Consider the following 24,877-nt stretch of genomic DNA (forward strand, 5'->3'; position numbering starts at 1 on the left):
GTCTCTTCTTTTTAGAAGAGACACAAATATGGACACCCACACGCAAACACACACGCGCACATTCGCACATGCACACACGCGTGTACATTTTACTTGCACTGCAGCCTTTTGAAGTGTATAAAAGCAAACTAGTGGGTGTCAAAATGTTTTTCTTTTTGCAAGGTCCTTCATTATTTCTTTTTTTGGGCCCTGAAACACAAATTCTATAGATGTGCAAATATTCTATTGTGCTGAATAGCTGATCAAAAACTTCTGTGTGTGGTATTTCGTTGTGACTACAATATAATAATTCAACCACATTAACTAACCTGACATTCTGAAATACTACTTCAATGCCATCCTTTGGAATGTGTTTGCTGTGTGCAAGAAGCTGCTAAGGCAGTGTAATAGGTATTGCCGTAACTGTTGCCAAAATGGCGTGGCTGGTGTAAGGAAGTGCAGGAAAATAAAGTTCTGACAATGCCGGGTCCTGTACTTTTGGCCCAACCACCTATCATATAAACCGGAATATAGGTCGACCTGGTATATAGGTCGACCCCCTACCTTGAGGTGGGAAAAGTTGACAAAAAAAAAAAAAATAATTCGGCACAGAAGCGCACACACAATGTCTATATATATTTTCGACATCCGTTCGTCACTGCTACTCACTATGCCTGCCGATGTCCAAGCTCTCAGAGTCGTCCGAGGATGACTGCTTCACACTGTCATCTTCAGTGCCGTCGAGCGTGTTGCTGATGGAGCACTTCCTGAACGCTTGTGCAACCATGTCGTCGGGCAGCGACTGCCAAGAGGAGGACACCCAGCTTGACACGGTCGCGAGGGATGGTCTTCGCAGCCGGCTCGTAGGGGTCTTTTTGTTGTCACCGGCTGTCCACTCGTTGTACAGTTCGCGGAGCCGGTCCGCGGATGGTCTCCAGAGCAATTGTGAGCGAAGTTCCCGGACGAAGTCTGCCACTTTGTTCTCCAACTCGGGGTGCACTGCCTGACGTCCACGGAACGATCGGTTCTGGGGGTTGCACGCGCACAGCTTAGCTTTCTGGCTCGGCCAGTACCACACACTTTTCTCCGAAACACCTAACTGGCGTTGCGCCGCCATATTCCCATTCTGCTCGGCGACTCAATCGCCTTCAGCTTAAATGCAGCGGTGAACTGGCGTCGACTTCTGCCGCTCATCTCGGAGCAGACACGTACAGAAATGCACGCACACGCACACACAAGACAAGTAAAAAGCGAAAAACGAGAAAAAAAAAATTCACAGCATATCCACGGGGTGAATGATGATGAGTGGGCGAAGCTCCTGAGGGGGAATCATCGGTAAAACCGTGACTCTTCAGTGAAAGTTCGCCCACTACATCTGTGTCCGAACGTAACGTCTAGAAAGTCTCGCTTAAACCGCGCGTCGGCACCTTGGGGCTGAGCTCGCCTGATGCGTTTTGCAGACGCTTCACGAGCTCTCACTGCATCTTGGTCTGCCTGCCGATACGCGCGCTTTCTCGCCGCTTCCCGTTCTCTGACGTTTTGGAGATCCTCTTCGCGCCGCAGCTGTGCCGCTTCGCGTACGGCAGGGTCCTCGCGCCGTTGCCGTGACGCTTGGGCCTCTCGTTCTCGAACGCTGGGATCTTTGCGGCGTCGTCGCGCAGCCAGACGACACGCTTCGGCCTCCCGCTCTCATACGGCAGGATCTTGGCGGCGGTGTCGCGCAGCTTCACGGAGCGCTTCTGCCTCGCGGGCTCGCACATCTGCAGCCTTATCCATCGGGCGACTCCGAGCGCGCGCCAACAGCGAACGGATTTTATTAAAACGCTCCCCGCCATCTAGTAAACAATCCAAGAACTACACTAGAGGTAGCCACGCCATCTAGTAAACAAACCAAGCGCATCTTTTCATCATATACAAGTACCGCCATCTAGTAAACAATCCAAGAACTAAACTAGAGGTGGCTACATATATACGTCGAGGATGGACAGACCCACGCCTTAAGGAGCTTCGCCCCTAAAAGAAAAGCAAATGAAGTCTTGATAGTGAAAGAGAGCAGTTCGACACAAAGGGCGATGGTGACTGACTCTGCTTGCACATTGTTGTCAAACAACAATTTACATTCTCCCAATGACCACTATATAAGACAAAAACTCGACCTATATTCCGGTTTATGCGGTACTCTAACTTACTGCGTCAATATTTTCATGATCAGCAAAGCATAACTTGTTTCAAGAAATGCACATTGTGCTTCATGCTCTGCATGCAAAGTTGCTGTGGGATTGTAGAGCACAGTGCCTGTATAGTAAGCTGACCGCTCCCCAGATTATGGCTGCAACGGTGAGACCAATACAAGGTTGGACACAACGCAATGGGCAGGGGCATATGACTAGAAGGTGTATAAAAACTTCTTGCCAAGGTTAACGTGTCTGGTACTGTACTTACATGTTTACCGCAGGGGTGAGACAGCTGCGCATATTGCGCCTTTCTGATACAATTCCGTTTTCCTGCGCCAAGCTGCTCCAAAAGCACGAAAATGGCGAAAATTGCGCCAAACTGCTCCAGAAGAGCCTCAACGGCACGGATTTTGATGCTCATGTCAGTTTCGGCGGGGACAAAAGCCTCCCGCATCCCGGTCACCGCTTTTATCGTCGGTCAATCGCAAACACAGAAATGGCACAAATAGAAAGACTGAAACGAAGCAAGCGATAGCTTCTAAAACTCGATTCGCTTTCCGTCCGGGTTCGCAGAAACGGCCTTCTCGATTAGGCATCGCTGTGGTAACAAACATGGCCGCCGCCTGATCTGGCTGCTACCAACGCGCTCAGTGCGTATCGTCGATATTTTCCCTTGTTTATTTTACGCTATCAGCTGAGTTCCAGTCTATTCATTCTATCTGTTGTGGCTCTGAACAGTGACGTTAACTTGTTTATTTTACGCTATCAGCTGAGTTCCAGTCTATTCATTCTATCTGTTGTGGCTCTGAACAGTGACGTTAACGCAAGGATATGGTTTGAGATTGGTGCCAGATTACGGGAAGTTGGGCGGCTCGAAAAAAAAGTTCATTGGAATGTGGGGCCTACGATACGACTTCGGCGTGGTTTGTCCTTGAGTGCGAAACGTGGTGCGCGCGTCTATAATCGGGTTCGTGAAGTGAATTTTTTGGCTTGTTGTGCCGTTGTAAAATGTTGAGGTGTTGCTGTGCTTCGAAGCGCGATCGCGAGCCTCGGGGATGGAACGGTCGACACGAAAGTTGCGGGCTGTGCTGCGGCGCCGCGACCTGTTCAGGCAGCGCCCAATAGCTGCAGGACTACATGGTTGCCATAGAACGCGACTATAACACTTGATGTATGCAAAGTGAAATTTAGTGCCAAAATCTAGGTGGATAAACATTAACGCTATTCAAATGACCATAGGGTGAACCTGCGCCCCGGGGACTGAAACGGGTAGGCTGGTTGGGCTATGCGACCGTTAGCTCGAAGCTGCTCAACTGTTGGCGTGACTACAGTCGTTCGTACAACACATCCTGGGATTACAAAAATAACAATTTTAGCATTAAAACAGCAAAAAAAAAACGCCACAATTGTGGAGCCCTTAAATTTGATAAGAGTTTTAGCAGTCCGTCTGTTCCGTCGTGTACGTAGTTACCGTGCTCACCGGGACTCGTCTGGGCACTTGGGCATTCGTAGCCGTAGGGGGATTAGTTGCCCGCGCATCCTCGCCCTTCCGCGCGCACAGGCGCAGACCGGTCCGGTAAACCCGGTAACAAAGTAACCAATAGAACAGTCGGACTGCTAAAACTCTCTAATGTTAATGGCAGTTCTGTTGTCAGTGTTGCGTGCAGGCGCAACACAATAACACCAGTTAGGAAAAAGGTAGTGCAGTTAGTACTTTGTGATACTCTTAAAAACTCTTTCAGGTAAGGCTGTTTGAGTGTTCTGTGTATTCAAAACTGATTGAAATGTGCACTTGACCCTGCCAATTGCTGAAATAATGATTTTTAAGCTCACAAGACGATGTATTAAATGTCCATAACTGCTCCAAATCAAGATTCTTCTGCTCCAAAATCGAAATTTTGCTGCTCCGAAAACTGCTCCCAAATCTGTTTGGGCTGTCTCACCCCTGTTACCGTAATTGAAGTATCTTTGTGAGGAAGTCCATTCTGGGAACGGGGAGTGGAATTAAGGGGCACTCGAATGATTACAATCGAACATGATATGAGTGCATTTCGCTTTCAGGCTGGTGAGCAAGCACAGTGCCATGATGACATATTTTGATCTCGAGCAGAATTAGAGAGTCGGGCATGAGTCGAGTGCAAATTATATATATATATATATATATATATATATATATATATATATATATATATATATATATATATATATATATATATATATATATATATATATATATATATATATATCGAATCAGAATAGGAAATGAGGGGCTCGTTGAAAATAAGACAGAAATATGGGTTGGCAGTCAAGAAAACCTCGGAAAGCAAAGGGGAGGATATAGTAGGTCATAGAAACATAGAAACAGATAAAGAATTTCGAAAGAAAGAAAGTGGAGAAAAAATGCCCGCCAGGTGGGATCCGAACCCACGACCTCCAGAATACCGCTCTGGTGCGATAACCACTACGCTACCGGCGGGGCTATTTTCCCCCTCCACTTTCTGGGGTATTTATGTCAATGTAATTTTTTTTCTGTGCTTGGGGGTGGTTCAGGAATGGCCGGTATTCATTATGCAGGGACAATGAATTTGTCTTTGCGTTCACGAGTGTGTCTTTGGGGTTCCGGGATCGTCGGTAGACGACGCCTGGAACGGACGGAAATGCCCGTTTGAGACGTTCACTTCGTTCAAGAATGTTGTAGTGCCGCTTCAAGATGTTTTTTACGTTAGGAAAGTTGGTGCTGTACGGTAACTCTTTAGCTACCGCCGGAAAATTGACTAATTTTCGGGGTCCAAGAAAACATTTTTTTTTTCCTGCTAAAAAATTGGTTAGGCACTAATTGCAGGAGCACAAAATGCAGATTATTTAGCGGCATTTCTGATAATACCAGTTTTTTTAAGGTTTTTATATATCATAGTTGTAAAAAAATATCAAAACCAAAATTTTTGTCAAGTTGTCGAAAAAAATGATAAAAAAGGAGTGTATATCAAACCACCGGTAGTAGAAAAAAATTAGAATATACATTTTGTAGGAAAACATTTCAAAAACACACCCTAGAAAAAATGTCGACTTGCGCGGAACAGTTTGTCAGATATAAAAAAAAATGTTAGCATGCACGGTGCTCGTGTCATGTGGTGAAGCCAAACCTCCAATTCAAAATGTGCAATTTCGGGTGGTTTCCTGGAATAAATCTGGCGGTTTGTCATCAAAGGCACCAATTTGCTCCCACATAACGTAAAAACATCTTGTCAATGGATGACTTTGCATTTACAGCGAGCACAATATTTGGGACAAGCACGCGATGCGGAAAAAAACATGCATGAAGTTGAAAACGGAACATCGTGGCTGACGCTTGTTGTCGTTCACGGTCAGTTATCTCTCAAAACATAAAGCTGAGCTTTATTATCATCATCTTACTCGCAATTGTAGGCTTGCTCGCAAAAATGAGGTACGATGAGCTAGAATCGTGCCCTGCGATTTTTGGCCGAGTAGCAGTTACGCGCTGAAAAAGATCAGCACAACGAGCCTCCTCTATTGCAGCGCCACGTAACATTTTTCAAATAAAACAGTACAAAAACTTATCAGAGACTCTGTCCAAAGAGACAGTTCAACTATGCAGCAACATTAGACACCCGGATATACCCTCGCATGGAAACGAAACTGGAAGGCGAACAGCTGGCAGTGTAAGGCCGGTTTGAAGCGCTGTCCTCGGTGGAACAGATATCTGGTGACTGGGTGTGACCTTTTGACTTGCATCTGAAGTTCTTATCGCAGAAATCGGGTTAGGGTGGGGGGAAATCAGGAGCGCCGTGCTTTGTTCGAGGATCAGTCGCGGACGCTTCAGGCGCCATTGCAGGTAGCCTTGAAGTTGGGTAACTGCGTAGTAGTGCTAAATATGAATTTTGCAATGCAGAAACGAAACCGAAACTGTTGTAAATTGTTTGCGAATGGTACAGGGGTAAGTAGAACTACCACAGTACTTAGAACAACGTGCTCAAAGGCAATAAAACTGCCTAAAATCATAAAGTAGCTTTGCAACCAGGCACTGCTTGACATTTTCAGCCGATTTCTGGGATTATTACTGTCAGAGCACGAACCTGACGATTGAAAATCGTTTGCTAGTTCCCCATTCACGCCCTGATAGCAAAAAACAAGCGCTGGTGCAGAGTAATTACGAGTTGCACGCATTCTTCGTTGGTAGCCGTGACGCGCGATGACCACGCCCCTTTTCCACACCCAGGTGATTCAAAAGCGTGTCAAAAATCGCGTTTTCGTTGCAAAAATGAAAACAAAACTGATTTTGAAAGGCCATTTTCTGATCTAACTCCGAACAGCTTTACTTCTTCGAGAAACGCCTGGAACGCTATGAAAAGGCGCTCCCAAAAGTATCGATCAAATTGATCGATTTTGATAGGCGCGGTAGCGAAAGAGTTAAGCATAGGTCTGTTCGGTGGAAGTCACGTTGTGGGGACAGTTCACAATTAGGTCCACGCAATTGAGTGCTTCGGCCTTTAGCGGCGGAATATATATTGCCTTCTCTCCTTTGTTCTACAACCCCACTTTCGGACACTGTTGAGCTTTCCGCGTTTCCGCCACCACTTGAATTCCTGTTCAGTGCTCTTTCCTCTCCCTTTCTTCCTTTTTTCCCCCCAACTATCTTGGCGTCTCTCTCTTCGTTGTTCATTTTTTGTTCATTCTTCTAATAAGGAAGATTCCCGCTTCGTGTTTGTGTTATTCACGTATGTTTGTGTGTGGTATCGTTGGCCATTCGTAGCCCTGCTTTCCACTTTCGACATGTATGCTCTCTTCCGAAGCGACCGAAGCCATCATTCCCGTAGAAGACTTGTCTCGAAGTCGAAACGTCGAAATAAACCCTCCGCTGTTGCTGTTACCGAGGTTTCTTAGTTTGTATATATATATAAGTAAAGAGTCGGATACACAACAAGAACAATAACACACAATGTTTACTTACGTAGCGGCAACGGGACTTGCTTTCATGAGAGTAAAGTTCCATGATTTTGCTGTCGCAAACATTTGGAACACATTTCTTATATAGCTTTGCAGAAAACTGTGAGAAGGAGCGGAAAATGTTTCGGAAATGGAGAGTATGCATACAGTCGGGCTACGCCTATGTTACAACAACAACAAACCAAAAAAAAAGGGTGGGGGGGAGCGAGAGAGAGAAAGGGGTCGTGTTAACAAAGCAGCGTTCAAGGTTGCACCATGACGGGTCAACGTATGCCGCGTGGGCTGCAAGTTCAGACAATGCAAGAAACTGGGCAACCGCGGTTTCAAAAGAAAGGGAAGAGTATACAGTAAGGTATTCAGTGGCTGGGGAGACTGGTTGGGGCGGAAGCGAAGATGGGTGTGCCCCCCGCGGATGAAGAGAATAGATACGGGGCACAAAAGAGCATTTCACAGAAGCTAGCAACTGAACAGGAAGTAGGTAGGGTCACAAAGGGTTAAACATGAATAGATCACAAAGGGGTTAAACATTCTTAAGTGGTGGTGGGAACGAGGCCTCCTTCCCCAGGACAAATGGCATTGTTGAGCCGCATTAGGCTAATAAAGCTGTTGTATTAGGAGAGTTTCGGCGAATTCTGATGGGAAACTCAAGGGTAGGATTAATGAACATGGTTATAAAAATTATGAAGCCGCCAATTTTAATCGAGTGATAAGCACGTTAGTTTTCCGTAACTTTCATTAATTCCAAGTGTGGCTGACCCAAACTTATAAATGAGACAAGATTCCCGAACCTCTCGGTCGTGGTGCGTTTTGAAGGCGGATTCTAAAATCGTTGCTTTAAGATGTTCAAATGCATGCCCGGGACTGTTCACATGTCTTGACGGGGGCAATTAAGGGCAGTTTTTTGCATGAGAGCGGTGATTATTGAACCGTATTCGGAGGGGCGTTTCAGTTTGGCCGATATATTGTTGCCTACAGACAGTGCACTCTAGAAGATATACGACATTAGCGGAGTCACAGTTAAAGTTACCTTTTATATTTACATAGTAGTCTGAAGCCGTGCTGGTGGCGCGCTGTGTAGTGGTCATGTGTGGGCATACTTTACATCGGGGTTTATTACAAGGCATGCAGCTGCCAGGGCATGCAGCCGATCTTATTCCTTTCAGAGGACTTCCTTTCAGAGTAAAGAAAGGAAGTCCTCTTCCTGAAACGTCAGTAAACTTATTTTTATTTTTTGTACGTCTTTCTCGTGTGTCTCTGTCTATACTAACCTTAAATATATATATATATATATATATATATAAATCTAGAGAAAGATAAAACTCACAAAACGCGCAGAAATAGTATAAGTAAAGAGTCAAAAGTAAAAACTAACCTTATTTTTTCCTGCTCTGTGTGAGTTTTTATCTTTCCAGACTATATATATATATATATATATATATATATATATATATATATATATATATATATATATATATATATATATATGATTTCGATGAGTTTTGCAACGGGCTAGAAGAAACGTTCAGGTAAAAGATGAGAACAACTTTGCAGTTAACTTGTTTATTATAAATTAGTCCAACAGTTTCGGAAGTGGAACTTCCTTCCTCTGAGACAATCCCACAATGAACACAGAACCCTTATGCACACTGCATGCGAGGGAGTCTCTCTTCCTCTCCCTCTTCAAGGAGGGGAAAACGCCAGAGAACGTAACAAATCCAGTAACAACACGGCACTTGCGGGGCTTGGTGCTGAGTGGGAGAGGGTAAAAAACTAAGGGGACAAAAAAAGAAAAAAAGGAAAGGCGGTGGTTTTAGTGAGAAAACGGCACGAGTGGGAGAAGGGAGCAGGAGCAAAGTTTTCTATCGGCCTGCTGCGGCTGGGATGAAAGAGAACTGACAAACAAAATACAGACAACGCATGTGCACAGATGGGAAGAGCGGGGCGGGGGTGTAGTAACTAAGGACGCGGTCTTGGTCGGGCATTTGTTTCGTGGGTTAACCCAGGACAGACCATTAAACAGAGAGGCATTCCTTTTACCAAGAAACCGGTGATAATTCTACTTTGTTTGCCCCTTGAAGGGCTGCGACATGGCGACAGAGAAAGGCACTAGCGGCAGCCAGCGGCGACCGGGCGGAAGACAGGGATCATGATACACAGGGGTGTGGCGAGTTCGGAGAAGGCGACGAGTGCCCCGTCCGTCCTCGGCGGCAGCGTACAGCAATGTAAAGGCATACATACGGTGCGACAAGCGTAAAGTTCAATGGAGGGCCGAGACAGAAAACCACTGAATTACGCCACCGCTATGTCTTAACAGAACGTGACAATCCCATGTTTGACTAAATGAAAATGATCTACTAAAAGAGGCAACACTTTCTTCTTAGATGAAAAAACTGCATTTAAAGACGGGAGCATGATGGAACATAAGATGGGCGCAGACTTTTGTCGTAGTCCCATCCTTTAAGCACTGTTTTTCCATCTGAAAATGCATTGCCAACTGGCCCAACAACATGCTGTACTGAGGCAACACTCGTGTACAAAAAGAATATCTCATGTACGCAGGAGCAACACTTAAATTTTACTCAAAGCCTTCAAAGACCAGAAATGTTTGCCGATTTCTGATAGCACTGTTGCCAAGGCATGATCTTTTTTGCACTCATAAACATTGCTCTAATTGTAATTTTTGTAGTGCTAGGGAACTGGTGAAGCTAGCATGCTCGCCTTTCAGAGGCCTGCAGTTACAGCTGCCATTGTTACATTGGGCTGTACTTTTCTGATGGAGGCGAAAAGCAAAAACGCCCGTGTGTGCGAGATTTCGGCGCACGTTAAAGATCCCCAGGTGGTCAAAATTAATCCGGAGCCCTCCACTACGGCGCGCCTCAACGCCTGCGTTGCGTCGGCGCGTTAAACCCCAACAATCAATCAATTACATTGGGCTGTAGCTTGCTGGACGACTGCCGCCACAAGCGAGTCATTTTCTCCGTGTCATCGAAATGGCATCCTGCAACTCGGTTCCTGTGTTTGATTTGATAGTGAACTTGACACGAGATAACTTTAAGCTTCGCAGCAGGCATACCACAGGACAACACATGCAGGACACGTAGGTGAACGTAGGAAGGGGGAAACGCACGTGAAGTAGCCACTAAACATGGAGCAAACAAAGCTGCAAATGGCAACTGGCAAAGGGAGTCAACTTGTCCTGTCTTGTATTACCAGTCTGGGCGAGCGAGAATCATGGTTGTCACAATCTTTTAGAATTCAACCATTGAAAGATTTTAATACAGTTAAACTTCGGTATAACGAAGTCGTACTTGTGGGCGAAAATTTCATTAAATCGTGAATTTCGTAAAATCGAGGTTTCGATTTTACAGTTCATTTAACCCATTATTGAGGTTTCAAAACCTTGCCCACCGCTCAGAAATTGCTATGTAGTTACCCCTCCACTTAAACCGAAATTTGTAATAAAACTGGTCGCGAAAATTGTGTGAATTAAGAGCTTCAACACTTAGGCAATGGAATTCGGATAGCCAACAGTAGTTGGTGTCGTCGTAAAACCGGTGCTTTTTCCGCAACGCCTCATTAAATATGATAGCAGACTAGGTTTCCACTTTTTCTTTTTATCATTGCGGTCACTACTAAACACCACTGTTAGTCAATTGAACCTGTGTCCATGCCCTGTGAACTTCACCCCGGGGAAGTGCTGGTTCGAAGTAACGCCTCTTTTCGTCCGTTCAGTGGTAGGCTTAGGCGCGGCGTTGATGGGTGCGGCGGGTCATTAGCGGAAGGGTGCTATAAAGCTTTCTAAAGACTTTTTTCATGCACAAAGGCTCAGCAGTATGGGCGCGTGATGCAACCACGACACTCGAGATAAAGCCATGATTGAGAATTGAGCGGAGTACACACGGACCGCTTCACTTTGTGGAGCAGCGCTTACGTGCTCCCACTAACGCGGAAAGCTTACATTAAATATCTTCTGGCCAAATTTGATTAACCAATTACTTTTATGCCCTCTGAGCCCTAAAGAAACCGATTTTTCCGCATCGCAGCTGTCTAATGAACACGTTTTGACCACGTTCGGAGAGCAATTTATTGCCACCAGCACGCGATGTTCAAGCCGTAGTGAAGAAGTCCGTAAGCAGTGCTTGGTTTTTCTTGACCAGGGTAGGCTTTACGTGACGTTCGTATGCTGACAGCGCTAACAAGGCTTGCTCTTCAACATTCGCGTGCGCCTGTGTGCCTCCGCAGAACGTCGATGGCATCCATCACTTCAATGGCCTTCGGTTTCACCGACACTTCCTCAGGCTCTTGTTCGGAACACTTTTCTTTCCCTTGGAGTGCTCATGCTGCTTATAAGACTCATCTAATGATGGACGAACAAAATATTAATGCAGTTATCAGCGAGCACAACCTAGAGCAGTAGCATCGGGAGCAAGGACGCGTAGAAAAAGACACTTGAAGTAGGCTTCGGCCTTCGGCAGCCTAACCACAGAGGGCGCTGGCATAGGCAACGATGGAGACGTCAAAATGGTCGCCGCACTATTAAACCGTCCATGACCGCTAGCGGTTTTTGAGCAGCTTCTTTCATCGCTTTTAATTGTTGTCAACCGCATAATTCACCGCTTTCCTTTCATTTTAGCCTTTTAAGAGTTAATGTGAGTACCGAATGTTTTCAATGTAGGCTCTGAGAGGCAAAATAAAACGTGCCTCGACCGGAATTTCGTTCTTCCTTTCTCGCCATGACTTCGTTAAATCGAAAGCGCCGCACGAAATTACTTCGTAAAATCGAGCTAAAAATACATGGATGTAGAAAAATTTTGATAGAAAACTTGAAAAAATTCGTTATATTGCGAAATTCGTTAAATCGAGGTTCGTTATATCGAGGTTCAACTGTATTAGTAATGGATGTGGCCGCTTAGATGGCCGTGGCCTTCATAACCTCAGGTGTCGTTGCTGCCGCTGTTTTACGATAAGCTTCACCTAGAAAGTTGCGTGTGCAGGTCCCCGTATTGAAGTAACACTGTGTTACAACCATGCGGTCGACAGCGGCACTTCTTTTTTTCTTTTTTATTTCCTAACATGTTGTTGTGATGCACTTTATTGTCCATACGGCCAGTGTTAGGAAATTACAGGTTGATTTTCGCAAGTCTGGCACTTGATAGTTCCCGCTGCATAGTCATTCAATAGAGGTGTGCGCATACCAAACGGTAGCTTTCAAATCGATTATCGAATCGAGCTAGGAAAAAAAGCCAAATTTCAAATCGAATATCGAATACTGAAAACCTTTTTCAAGCCTTGATTTTTCACAGGTTTTTGTGCAAGAAATGAAGCTGGTTCATATGTTAGGGAGTAATGACGTTTTTTTACGACCCAAATAACGCACTTTCTAACTCATTTGCAGCAGTCTGGTCGCCGAACCACTATGAGGCGGTTCTTCAGAAATCCAAAGCAAGCACGAGGCGTGTTGAAGAACGACTTGCGCTAGAATTGCTGTATTGCAATTATAGGCAACTCCTAGACAGCGGCTTATAACTCTGAAGCGAGCACTTTGCGAACATGAACAATAGACGCAAAAACATGGGAGAACCATGATCACTGACCACAAGAAGGCACTTCTTCGCATCCACATGGCAAGTGTGAACTATATGTTGCAGAAGAAAGCACTGCACTACTGTTGCCATAGGAGAGCCAGCGCTACGCTGTGTAAGGGCAGCTTACTACAGTACCATGATCAGGGAACGCATTTCTTCAGAAGCCCGTGGCGAGCATCAAAGATGAGCAACAGAGAGATGGCTAGCGCTTACGGCTCATCAGTTTAACAAAGGGGTAGTAACGGAAGGTAGTAAGTAGTAAAAGTATCGCTCCAATCTATCGCCTCAAAATCTAATCTCCAAAACTATCGCCTGGGGTCTAGAACGTAAAAAAAAAAAAGTGTGAAGCATTTTTTTAAATACTATACTATACTCCTCAATGCAAAATTTGTGTGCAGTGCAAATTGCAGTCTTCTCGGTCATGGCGCATGGCTGCTGCGTCTCGGGAAGCGATCGCGTGATCAGTGAATGCACGGCGGCGCGCGCTACTCTGCTGTTATCTTGCATCGTGTCGGTGCCGTCGAGCATGTTGTTGTAAATTGTGTTTGAACCTCCCGCGCAAATGTCATGTGGTTCAGATGAGCCACGCAACACGGAGGACGCTGAGGGACTGATGTACGTGCATCACGCAGCGTATGCTGGGCTTCTGTGTCATTGCCTCAGCATACTGCCCTCCTCTTAGCACTTTTGCCATACTTTCATCCTCCACTTTCCTGTGGCTGCACATTCAGTGGCGTCTTCGTTCTCTCGGTCATCTCGTGGTGCGTTGCCTCCGGGGAGCGCGTTGCGTCGGTGTACTGCCTTCCCCTCACACTGTTGCAACACTGTCCTCCTCCATTTTTCTTCAGTCTTTGGTGTTCCCTTCATTCACGTGGCTACAAGGCCAGCGATGCCGCCAAACCACATTAGCGGACACTTAAAGGCCAACTGCAACGAAAATTTACCTGCCCTAAATTCTGCTTCAATGGGTGGTATGCACCTCTAAAGTCCCTTGTGACCTAATTTTAAACTCCACAAACGCGCAGTTTTTTTATTAATACCATTCGAAAACACGCTACTTCAGCCGACGCAGCATCTAGCAGAGTGTCGCCGCAACTTGTCGCCACTGCGGCGGACTTCCGGATGTGACGTGCCAGTCAGGACTCCGGTGCGGCCGTCGCCTCTCCTCAGTAGCCCTTTTATGTGCGGCCTCACGCGAGTGAGCAGTGTAATTCGTGCCTTTTGCATGGATCACTGCTTTCACGCGTTTCCGTAATGCGAGAAGCTTAAGAAACTCTGGGTTGCCGATACATAAGGAGCAAATTTGAAAAGTGCCGGGGCCGGTCTACAGCGAATACGGCAGTAGCACAACGACCGATTTCATGGTCGCAATGGCAGCAGCAGACTCTCGGTTGACTCGACGAGCACGCGAAACGCGCGTACGGCCGAACACGAGACGACACGCTGTTGTCACGGCCGCTCGGTGCGTCGGCGCGCGAACGACTACGGCGGCTGTGCGGCGCGCTGCCAGCTCGCGGCCGGTGCGGCCAGTCGGAGCGTGAACGAGTACGGCAGCTAGCTGTGCGGCCCACTGCATGATCGGCCGGCCGACTTTTCGAGAGTGCGAGTATGCTGACGCCATCGAAGAGCTCTGCGCCGACCCGAGGTGATACGCTGTTGTCACTGTTATCGCGCCGGTCGGGGCGCGGACGAGTACAGCACGCGGTGCACTACCACAGAACAGGGAGGATGGCACTACACGGAATCGATTCAGTTCAAACAACTTTGTCTAAAAACAAATAAATACTAGCTACGGTTGGCAACGCAACATTTCTCTCGCCAGTTAGGGAAAACAAAACAAAAAAAAAAACGAGCCCATTTTGCAGCACTGAGCCTCGGGGAAGGTCACTGCTTCACGAGTGAAGACACAGCAGTGCTTTCGTCGCTGCATGGCATCATTATCTAAAGATTTGGCGCGGGCACCCTGCTAACAGGAACAAAACCGCCCGTGTAAACAAAAATAAAATTCTGGATTTGAACTTTCACAACATGCGCTGAAACCAAATTCTTACACCCTAGCCGGCATGTTTGGACACTTTCCTGCCACGGTAGCTTTTTTTTTTTTCTTTTCTCTCGCAAACACAGGATGGTTCCATCGGCACAGGGCATCTTAGCTGTGCCGGCGCCCATGTAGCGCTCAACACTGCCTTTTGTGCACCCAGCTTCGCCACGACGTCTCGCGATGCCTGTGTTTTCGTTTTACCGGACGACTATAGGCGCGTCTCAGGAGCTCAGAACGACGTAATAATGGTTGCACGAACTTCTCAACCCCTTTTCGCGCATGTTTTAAATGTCTGAAGCAACAGACGACCCGAAACACATCGAATGCGCGCCGTCTTCTCACAGGGAGCTGTGGGAAAATCCGCCGGCTGCGCCCACTCGATTCCCGAGTGTAACGTCACTTCCGGCCGTCCGTAATGGCCGCCCTTTTTTTACAGTTTCGGTTTGAAAAGAGCATTTTTGATCTTCGTTTACGATGCAGCGAAGCACATTTGGGCCTCCAAATTTTGCAGTTAGCAACTTTTAAGGTTATACTACTGGAAAATAGTGCATTTAAGGAGCCGAAAATTTCGTTGCAGTTGGCCTTTAAGTGCTGCGCACTAAAAAATGCAGTAAGCATACACCGACTGCATGCAAAAAAGACAGCACCTCTTTTGTTTTTAAATTGATGGAGGCATTGTCAAAAACTTGACAGTGGCGGCAAAGTTTGTACAATTGCTTTACCGGAAGCTGCCCTAGTATGTAAACATCCGCTTGCAGAATTCAAAATAGTGGCCATATTATCGACGGTGATCTTACCTATGCAATCGCAAATTACTCCATGCTGCACGGTAAAATCTACGGCCTTTACAAGGCGGGCTCGTCGAAAGCACGATTTAGATGAAGCTTGCCAAGCAAATGAAGAGGAGTAGACTGCGCAGACGCAATGCGTTAGCATGTGCCGATATTTCTCACTTTTGCACAGCCGGGCACATCGGAAAATCTAAGCAACTATCTTAAAAAATGGAATACTAGTGGGTATTCATTTCGTGAATTTAACTATTTTTGCAGAGGTACTATCTGATTCACATTCGAATATTAGAGTACAGTTGAACCTCGTTAAAATGAAGTAGCATTGGAACAGCAAATTACAGTCTACACTTGTTACAGCAGATCCGGCAACAACGGACTTTCAATTACAACAGACCATTTCCGTTGGTCTGTCTGGTCCCCGTGCATTTTAAATGGAGTCCACTCCGCTCATAACGGACCCGGTTAGAGCAGACTATCGGCTACAACAGACTAAATTTTAGGCGAAAATTGTTTCGACTGAAGGTTCATAGCGCACTTCTGCGGGACCGGCACCCAATATGCTTTTTCTTTTATTTTGGCAAGAAAACTGTTAGTCTGGCAACATTGCTTGCAGCCGGGTCGTTGGCGCAGCCAAGCCAAGCCAGTTCCTGTGGCTTTTTTTTTTTTTGTGCGACCGGTGGCATGAGCGGCAGGATAGCTGATTTCACTGTTGGATAAATTAAGCGTAATTAACGCTCTTGAACATGGAGAAAAACAGGCCGACATCGCCAGAAGTACAGGCCTATCTAAGCAGACGGTCCGCTCTACCGTCAAGAACAAGGCCGCTGCCAATAAACGCGACTCTGGTGAGATTGAAAACGGGGCAATCGAATACTCAAAGTGGTGCACCCGGAGGCGAGTCTGCCCTTGTCAGGTTTTTTATGTACTAAAAAACTCGTGTTCAGTGAAGTTCGGTCTTTATTATTCCCACGCATGCATCGTTCCTGTTCCGTTCGCTGAAAAAGGTAAGAAATGCCTCAAGTAGGGGGGTTATTTCCCATCCATTGTGCGCAATCTGCCCGTAGCCGTGCGCAGTCCAACTGGTTAAACTTTCGATTTCACAGCTGTCCGTCATCAGATTATTTCATTGCAGCTGTTTCAATGACCAGACTAAAATCGTTAAAAATGTGGAAGCTGCCTTGGGGGAACGTCGGGCAGCGATCCGGTTTGATTGACGAACGGTTTCGGGAAAACCTGCCTCGTCGTGGAGGGATTTAAAATAGTCTAGCTGATTCTGATGGCCACGACTGATGTTTTATTGCTGGTTAATAATTGCGCCTAGTTATATTCTTGCTTTATTTGCTCAGCTTATGCGTCTACACGCTTAACTGCATGTGCTAGGCATTTTCTAAGTGCCGGTGCTAAGCTTTGGAAACGATGTTTACGCAATTCTTTGCCCTCACGCGAACACTGTGCGGAGGTGCTGCAGGCGTGTAGAAAGAACAAAGTGCATGTACTATGCATATGCAATATTGGTCAAAGAACCAACCCCCCCCCCCAGTTAGATACTGCATACTTCGGCTACAGCAGACGTTTTTTTCCGGATTCAGAGGGTTCGTTGTAATGGGTGTAGACTGTAGTTCGTTATATCCGATATTCGTTGTAACAGTAAAGGTAAAAATCGGCTCTAACAAATAGAAAATCTGGCTCGCACAAAAATACTTGCTACAAAAATGCATTTTTTTAGGCTTCGAATCCACTATAAACAAGGTAACCCTTACCTTTCTCCTTGTTGCATTTCAACCTCGATGAACTGGAACATGAGTACGGGAAATTACAACTGAACAAAGTTCACTTGACAAAACAGGCATGCATTCGCCGTGGTGGCTCAGTGGCTAAGGCGTTGCGCTGCTGAGCACGAGGTCGCGGATTCGATTCCCGGCCGCGGCGGCCGCTTTTCTGATGGAGGCGAAAAGCAAAAACGCCCGTGTGTACGAGATTTCGGCGCACGTTAAAGATCCCCAGGTGGTCAAAATTAATCCGGAGCCCTCCACTACGGCGCGTCTCATCGCCTGCGTTGCGTCGGCGCGTTAAACCCTACAATCAATCAACCGACAAAACAGGCATGCGTTCTTATTTATTTGATGAAAGATGTGATCTTCGTCTGGTGGCTACTCACAGCACTGAGTAGGATGAAGTTTTCCACAGTGTCCATGAACAAAAGGGCCTTTATACTACTGACGTTACGGATGACGTTTTTTTTTTAATGTAGCTTTTCACACTCCTGGTCAAATATTTCTTCGTTACATCCGATATCGTGCGCGGCTATCACGGTTTCAGCTTCATTATAAAAGAATAAGTGTCATTGAAATAAAGCGTGACCAACCAGAGTTTATATTTAGTTTGCTATAGCCAATAATTCACTGTATCGGTGTTCTTTATAACGAGGTTCAACTGTATTAGCACACCCCAATCATTCACACATGCAATGCACCACACCGCACCACACTCCCTGCACAATGTCCCCCACACCGCTGATACTCCCCCGATACCAATACTGATGCCAATCTCTCGATATCGATGCCACTGCTGATTACCTCCGTGCCCCCCTCACAGAGTGGCTGCTTATTGTATCATGGTTTTAGTGCAATACATGTGGCGGCAAGTTTTAAACGCTGAAACAAACCAGGTCATCAGCTCTGGTTCTTTTGGCATCCACCAGAAATGGAAAAGAAAAGCACATATAAGATGCTCCGTTGTATATAAGATGCAGCTGCAAAGTTTGTAAAAAAAACACCACGTGTTATTATACACCACAAAATATTTTATTCGGTTTGACGGTATTTGGCCAAAATCATTTGCTTCAAATTCGATTTTAACCTGCAGCTGCTTGTTCAGCCGTGCCTAGCAGAATGTTCATATGAGAAAGAACGCAATGCCTGCTTTGCTCACACTACTCTACCCATCCAGGTGACCGGTGTGAAAGGAGGGACGTCTGCACGGCCGACTGTGTCAACGGCACCCTGCTGTGTCACGAGCCGGGGTGGAAGTGCGACTGCCAGGATGGTGGCGAGACATGCGGTGCGACTGGAACACCTGCCACGAGCGTCTGTGACGCCTGGCCATGTGCGAACAACGCCACCTGCCGGGAGAGCAGGCAGGCCTCCAAGGGCTATGTGTGCGCTTGCCCGCTAGGCCTAGTGGGCGATCAGTGCGAACAGGACGTGGACGAGTGTGCTGGCCACCAGTGTCCCCATGGGATGGAGTGCATTGACAAGCTGCGTGCATACGAGTGCAGGTACGTGCAGTGGGTGGCCAGATGCTGTAACTGTACTGGGTATGGTTGGGCGATTGTTGAGGCGTTTTGCGGAATGTTGGAACAGTGCATATTCCTGGGCCAGCATTGTCTCGCAGGCTGATAAAACCCCATTACAAGAGACACTCAAAGGAGCCGGGAAACGTGTCTCTTGTAACCAAGGGCTCTTGTATGTGATGCTGCTAACATGGCAAGCATAGGAAAACCAATCGAACTGTTTTCATTCAAATTTCTCTTATAACCAAGTGTCTCTTGTAACTGAGTCGCTTGCAACGAAGTTTTACTGCAATAGGAGAGATTGTATTCCTCTAAGGCTTTTTTCAGGGGAAGGGTGGTGGATAGAGAACTGTACATAGAAATGAACAAGAGTTTTAATGAAAACATATTACTGGCGCTCGCTAAAAGATGAGACACATAAGAGGAATACACTCTAGCGTGACAAATGCTAGTGTGGCACTATAAAGACAGTGTCCTGTATTCACAGTATTCCTGCATTGACAGTATTCCTGCTTTCACGACAAAGTGAACTGTGTTCGCTCAAAAAGAGTATGTACCAATACCGATGCTGTTTTTCCATTGAGCATCTATTGGTCTTGTTTTTTATTTCACTGTAGCTGCCATTTTGTTTTGCAGTACCAACCTGCCCTTGTAAAAACAACTGGCGAAGGCTGGAATAATCCTTTACTGTGCTGCCTGCTGCCAGTCTATTGGTTGTCATGGAGGCCCCCAACTTTTCATTACATGTATATGTGCTTAAGTTTTCCTGTATTTGTTAAGTGCAACCAGCGCAGTGTGGACATTCTTCCACTTGAAAGATTCCCACCATGGCAGTTTGGAGCAAGGCTCTTCACAGGGAGGCGGTTCAGTTGTTCAACTGCTGAGTCTGTTTTTATGATGAAGGCAAAATATGGAAATGCCCAGTTGTGTAAAGGGCTTGGTGAAGATCCACAGGTGGTCTAAATTAATCTAAATTCTTCCAACAAAGCATGCCTTGTAGCTGAGGGGTAGCGTTAGTGCATAAGGTACCAAACCCTTTTTTCATTATTATTATTATTGAAAGATGGAAGAATTGAATTTTACTGTGCCACACCCTGCCATATGGCTATGTGTTGAATAAAAACCTGTAAAACCCCTTATTTTTACTTGCAGGGGTGTGCGCGAAAATGTGCTACATCTGTGTTGTCTGCATTTAGCCATCCCTACTACAGTTAAACCTCGATGTAACTAACTTCAATGTAACGAAACCCTCGATGTAAAGAACCACGAAATTTTTCGTAACTCCAAGTGTATGCACACCATGTATTTTCACCCTCTGTGTAACGAAGTCCCGTTTGCGGGAATTTCAATGTAACGAAGTTTCATGGAGAACTAGGCACGAAATTTAAGTTGTAGAGGTATATTTTGGGAGATGCAAGCGCCGAAATGGGGTCTCAATAAAACGCGAACGGCAACACAGGCTGCCAAATGCCACGGATGCACCGAGCCACGGAGTCTGTCAGCGAGCCCCTTGCCTACAAACTGCGTGGCGTGCATACACGGCTGGCGCACTGTTTCTGTTTCTGTCGGAGCTTAATCGTCTACGTGAGCATCAGCGTGAACCGCATGGAGCGTTTTCTCCCCGCAAAAACGCAAAACGCGCCCCGCAAGCCACAGGCGCGCTGACGCAACCCCAGAGACGACCCGCACGACGCGGGTAGCTCCAACGACCGCTTCTAACCGCTCGCTGAAATGCAACTCGAGGGGCAAACGAGAGGGGCACGCGAGAAAAAAACGCGGATAACGTGGGCAAAATTTTCACAGTAAAATGTCGTATCACGCGTACGCGCTGCTTACTAAGCGCCCATCAAATATCCTCCGCGGTGGTAAAAGCCTAATCGCCTCTGGCGGTGCCGCCGCTGACGCGTGTCGCCGCTTTGCCCTTCGTTCGAGTTCGCTCATGCTTGTTTGGTTTCATCGTTCCAGCAAGCATTTGTGAATCTTTATGAGCCCTGCGTGCGCGTTTTTTTCACACTTGCGTCCGCGATTGCGAGCCGGCGGCGGCTTCTGGTGACTCGCGCTGTATGCGGCAGTGAAAGGCACCTCACAGGTTCGCTCACCTCCCCGCACGGGGCACCTTGAGTATTCATGGTGACGGTGTTGGCGACACCGCGGACCCCGAGCCCCCAACATAAACTGTAACCTACCGTGGTGATGTGTTTAAAGGTGAAGGGTAGAAGCCTCAAACGGTGGCCGTTGGAGCCCAGGTCAAGCTCCGGTGGATGGGCTCCCTGTCTGTTTACCAGACAGGGAGCTCCGGGACCTCTCAGGCTATCAGGGTAAGGTTTGAGAAGAAAGTACCCCCGTCCCCTGCTTCTTTTACATGCCATATGGTAAATCATAAATCCCCCGCCAAACATGATCGGCCTCTGAAAAGGGGCCACACCGAAGGTTCATTTCCGCCACTCCCAACCCTCAGTCTTCCAAAGCTCGATAACTACCCCCATTTTTTGGTGTTGGAATCCAGTGACCAAGAAAAGCCTCTTGCATCACAGTCCGTGTTCCTAATATCGAAATTTCTGGAGGGCATCATTGGTGACAAATATAAGGCCAAAAAACAAAGAACTGGAGAAATCCTGGTTGAAGTACACAACCAACAGCATGCAAAGATCCTCCTTGAACAAACTCGCATAGCCAATCTTGAAATCAGGGTGACACCTCACCGGAGCCTGAACAGTACTCAAGGTGTCATCTCCGAAGTAGACCTGATGAATGAGACAGATGCTGACCTGCTGGAGGGCCTGAGAAATCAGGGCGTGACAGCTGTGAGGCGCATAACTATGAGGAGGGATGACAAAGTAGTTTCGACCAAGCACATTATCCTTACTTTTGACCGGTCCACACTCCCAGAGTACGTCAATGCAGGTTTTGTACATTGTAATGTCCGGCCCTACATTCCAAACCCGCACCGCTGCTTTAAGTGCCAGCGGTTCGGGCACGGAACCAACTCCTGCCGTGGTCGTCTGACCTGCGCAAAATGCGCTCAGCATGATCATCCTTCCGATAATTGTCCATCGTCAACCCTCACCTGCGCCAACTGCCAGGGACCCCATGCCGCCTACTCTCAAACGTGCGAGAAGTTTAAGCAGGAGAAGGCGATTATTAATGTGAAGGTAACTGAGAACATCACCTTCCCAGAGGCGCGAAAGAGGTTCGCCTCTTTCCCCCTGGGGAGGTGCGCCAACGCGGCTCGCCAAGGGGGGGGGGAAGGGGGGGGGGGGGGGGGGGGGGGGGGGGGTCTGGTGTCCACAGGGACCCAGTTCAGCGAGTCTGACCTGGTCCCTCCTCCGCCCCCCCCTGGGGTGCCTCAGGCAGCCCAATTCGTCGCCACGCCGCTTGCTGAGGCAGCAGCGGTTGTGGTGACAACCTCTTCTGTAGGGACCGGTGCCGCTCCCGCCCCTGCCTCCCCGACCTCCAGTGCGTTGGAGGGTGCCGATCGGATGGACACCGGGGGCCCCGCATCGGCTCCCACCGCCACCGCACCTCATGTGCCACCTTTGGTGTCCCGGACGCCCTCGGCGGTGGCGGCTCAAACGAAGAGCTCCCGAAAGGGGGCCAAGTCCGAGGGGCCTGGTCCACCGGGCACCCTTCTTGCATCCGACGAGGAGATGGATGTCGCGCCGTTCCTGCCTGCAACGCAGCGCAAGGAGCGGCCTCCGATGTCCAAGCCGACAGACAGGCCTAAAAATCCTAGAATAACAGCTCCGAAAGACGACACATGAACAAAAACACACACACACACTCCAGTTATTCTTAAATTTAAATAATGGGAAATGAAAACATCATCCAATGGAACTGCAGAGGCCTCCTTAAAAATCTTGGCGATGTGTATGAGATGCTGCATGCCAATCAGCCAAGTATCATGTGTCTCCAGGAAACCCACCTCAATTCTAAACAAACGAATTTCTTAAATAGGTACATGGTATTCAGAAAGGACAGGGTTGGCTGCACACCCTCTTCAGGAGGTGTGGCAATTGTCGCCCAGAAATCCTTAGCCTGCCACCCTGTCACTCTGAACACTGTCCTTGAGGCTGTAGCAATCCGTACGATAATATTTAATAGGTTGGTAACGGTATGCTCTATTTACATCTCTCCTGATTTTGCCCTTCTGAGCTCTGATTTCGAGGCGCTGGTTGACCAGCTGCCCGAACCATACATACTAACAGGCGACCTTAATGCGCACAACTCTCTTTGGGGCTCCTCCAGAACGGATGCCTGAGGTCGCCTGATAGAGAAGTTTCTTACATCCTCCGGAGCATGCCTGTTCAACAAGAAACAGCCTACATACCAGAACTTAGGACACAATACATACTCGCATCTTGACTTGGCTATTGGTTCCGCAGTTCTCTTTCCATGTCTTGAGTGGGGTGTGGGCACGGACCCATATGGTAGTGACCATTTCCCCACTTCATTAACGTATATAGGTAAAGGCCCATGCAGTCCATCTTCCCATAACAGGTTTAATGAATCCAAAGCAAACTGGAGTACATTCACAGAAACATCTAAACTACACCACACAACCATAAAACACCTACACGTGGAGGAAGCAGCCCAACTCGTCACGCCGCACATACTCGACGCCGCCGAAAAGTCCATGCCCCAGGCCTCCAGTGCGTCCCGCAACCCAAGGAGGCCCTGGTGGAATGAGGACTGTAGGCGGGCGCGAGAGGCCCAAAACAAGGTGTGGGGTGTCCTTCGCCGGTACCCGACGTCAGATAATCTCATTTCCTTTAAACGGGCAAAAGCTCTTGGGAAGCGTGTGCGTCGTGAGGCGAAACGGGAGAGTTGGCGCGCCTTCCTCACTTCCATCAACTCATACACTGACACACACAAAGTCTGGACACGAATACGAAAACTAAAAGGACAACAGACACACAGCCTGCCCTGGTTAGTACAACAGGGGACACACTGGAAGACCAGGCTAACACGCTTGCACAACACTTCGAACACGTGTCCAGTTCAGCACACTACACCAACACTTTCATTAAACACAAAGCATCATGTGAGAAGAAGTCCTTGCGAGACACTAATAAGTCGAACTCATCCTATAACACCCCCTATTCACTTCATGAGCTGAAGGTCGCTCTCGTTACTTGTAAACCTTCAGCTCCAGGTGCAGACAGGATTTCATACACAATGATACAAAACTTACACTCAGACACGCTTGAAACACTTCTTCACCTCTACAATAAAATATTTCTTTCGATGCACTTTCCACGCTCTTGGAGGGAGGCCATAGTAGTGGCTTTCCTAAAGGAAAGGAAGGACCCTTCCTCTCCTGCCAGTTATCGCCCCATTGCCCTGACAAGCTGCCTGTGTAAGCTCTTAGAGAAGATGATAAACAGGAGACTCGTGTACTTCTTAGAGTACAATGGTCTTCTCGAGAGCTGCCAGGCAGGCTTCAGGGCGGGGCGATCTACCAACGATCAACTTGTTGCATTAGAGTCTTATATCAAAGATGCTTTCCTCCACAAGCAGTACTGTATGACGGTCTTCTTTGACCTTGAAAAGGCATACGATACTGCTTGGCGGTACGGCATCCTCAGCGACTTGAAGTCCTTTGGCATGTCGGGTAACATGATGAACACGCTTGCCAGTTACCTATCTGAAAGAACGTTTCGCGTGCGAGTTGGAACTGCACTGTCTAGAGTTCATGTGCAGGAAAACAGTGTGCCGCAAGGTGGAGTTTTGAGTCGCACTTTGTTTATTGTAAAAATGAACTCTCTTCGGAAGGCGCTGCCACCAACCATTTCCTGCTCAATCTATGTAGACGACGTGCAATTATCCTTTAAGTCTTGTAACCTGTCTATCTGCGAGCGCCAAGTCCAGCTTGGCGTTAACAAGCTAGCTGGCTGGGCAGATAGCAACGGTTTTAAATTTAATCCAGTGAAGTGTACTTGTGTTTTGTTTTCGAAAAGGCGTGGCATTCGGCCGGATCCAGACATCAAACTCAATGGTGTCTCAATTCCAGTCAGAAATGAACACAAGTTTTTAGGTGTAGTCCTTGACGA

At 47.3% G+C, this 24,877-nt stretch overlaps 1 protein-coding gene across 1 annotated transcript in view; it reads left to right on the plus strand.

The window, feature by feature from the left end:
• The window catches only part of LOC144175666 (protein crumbs-like), a gene marked incomplete in the record, with an annotated part of 234,490 nt that overhangs the window by 115,000 nt on the left and 94,613 nt on the right, over nt 1-24,877 (plus strand). The window contains 1 exon segment of the mRNA XM_077704712.1: nt 18,485-18,812. Within this exon segment, the coding sequence (XP_077560838.1) occupies nt 18,485-18,812 (328 nt within the window).

This window comes from Haemaphysalis longicornis, unplaced genomic scaffold, assembly GCF_048455015.1.
Source record: "Haemaphysalis longicornis isolate Haplotype H1 unplaced genomic scaffold, Haemaphysalis longicornis Haplotype H1 scaffold_1, whole genome shotgun sequence".
Lineage (NCBI taxonomy): Eukaryota > Metazoa > Arthropoda > Arachnida > Ixodida > Ixodidae > Haemaphysalis > Haemaphysalis longicornis.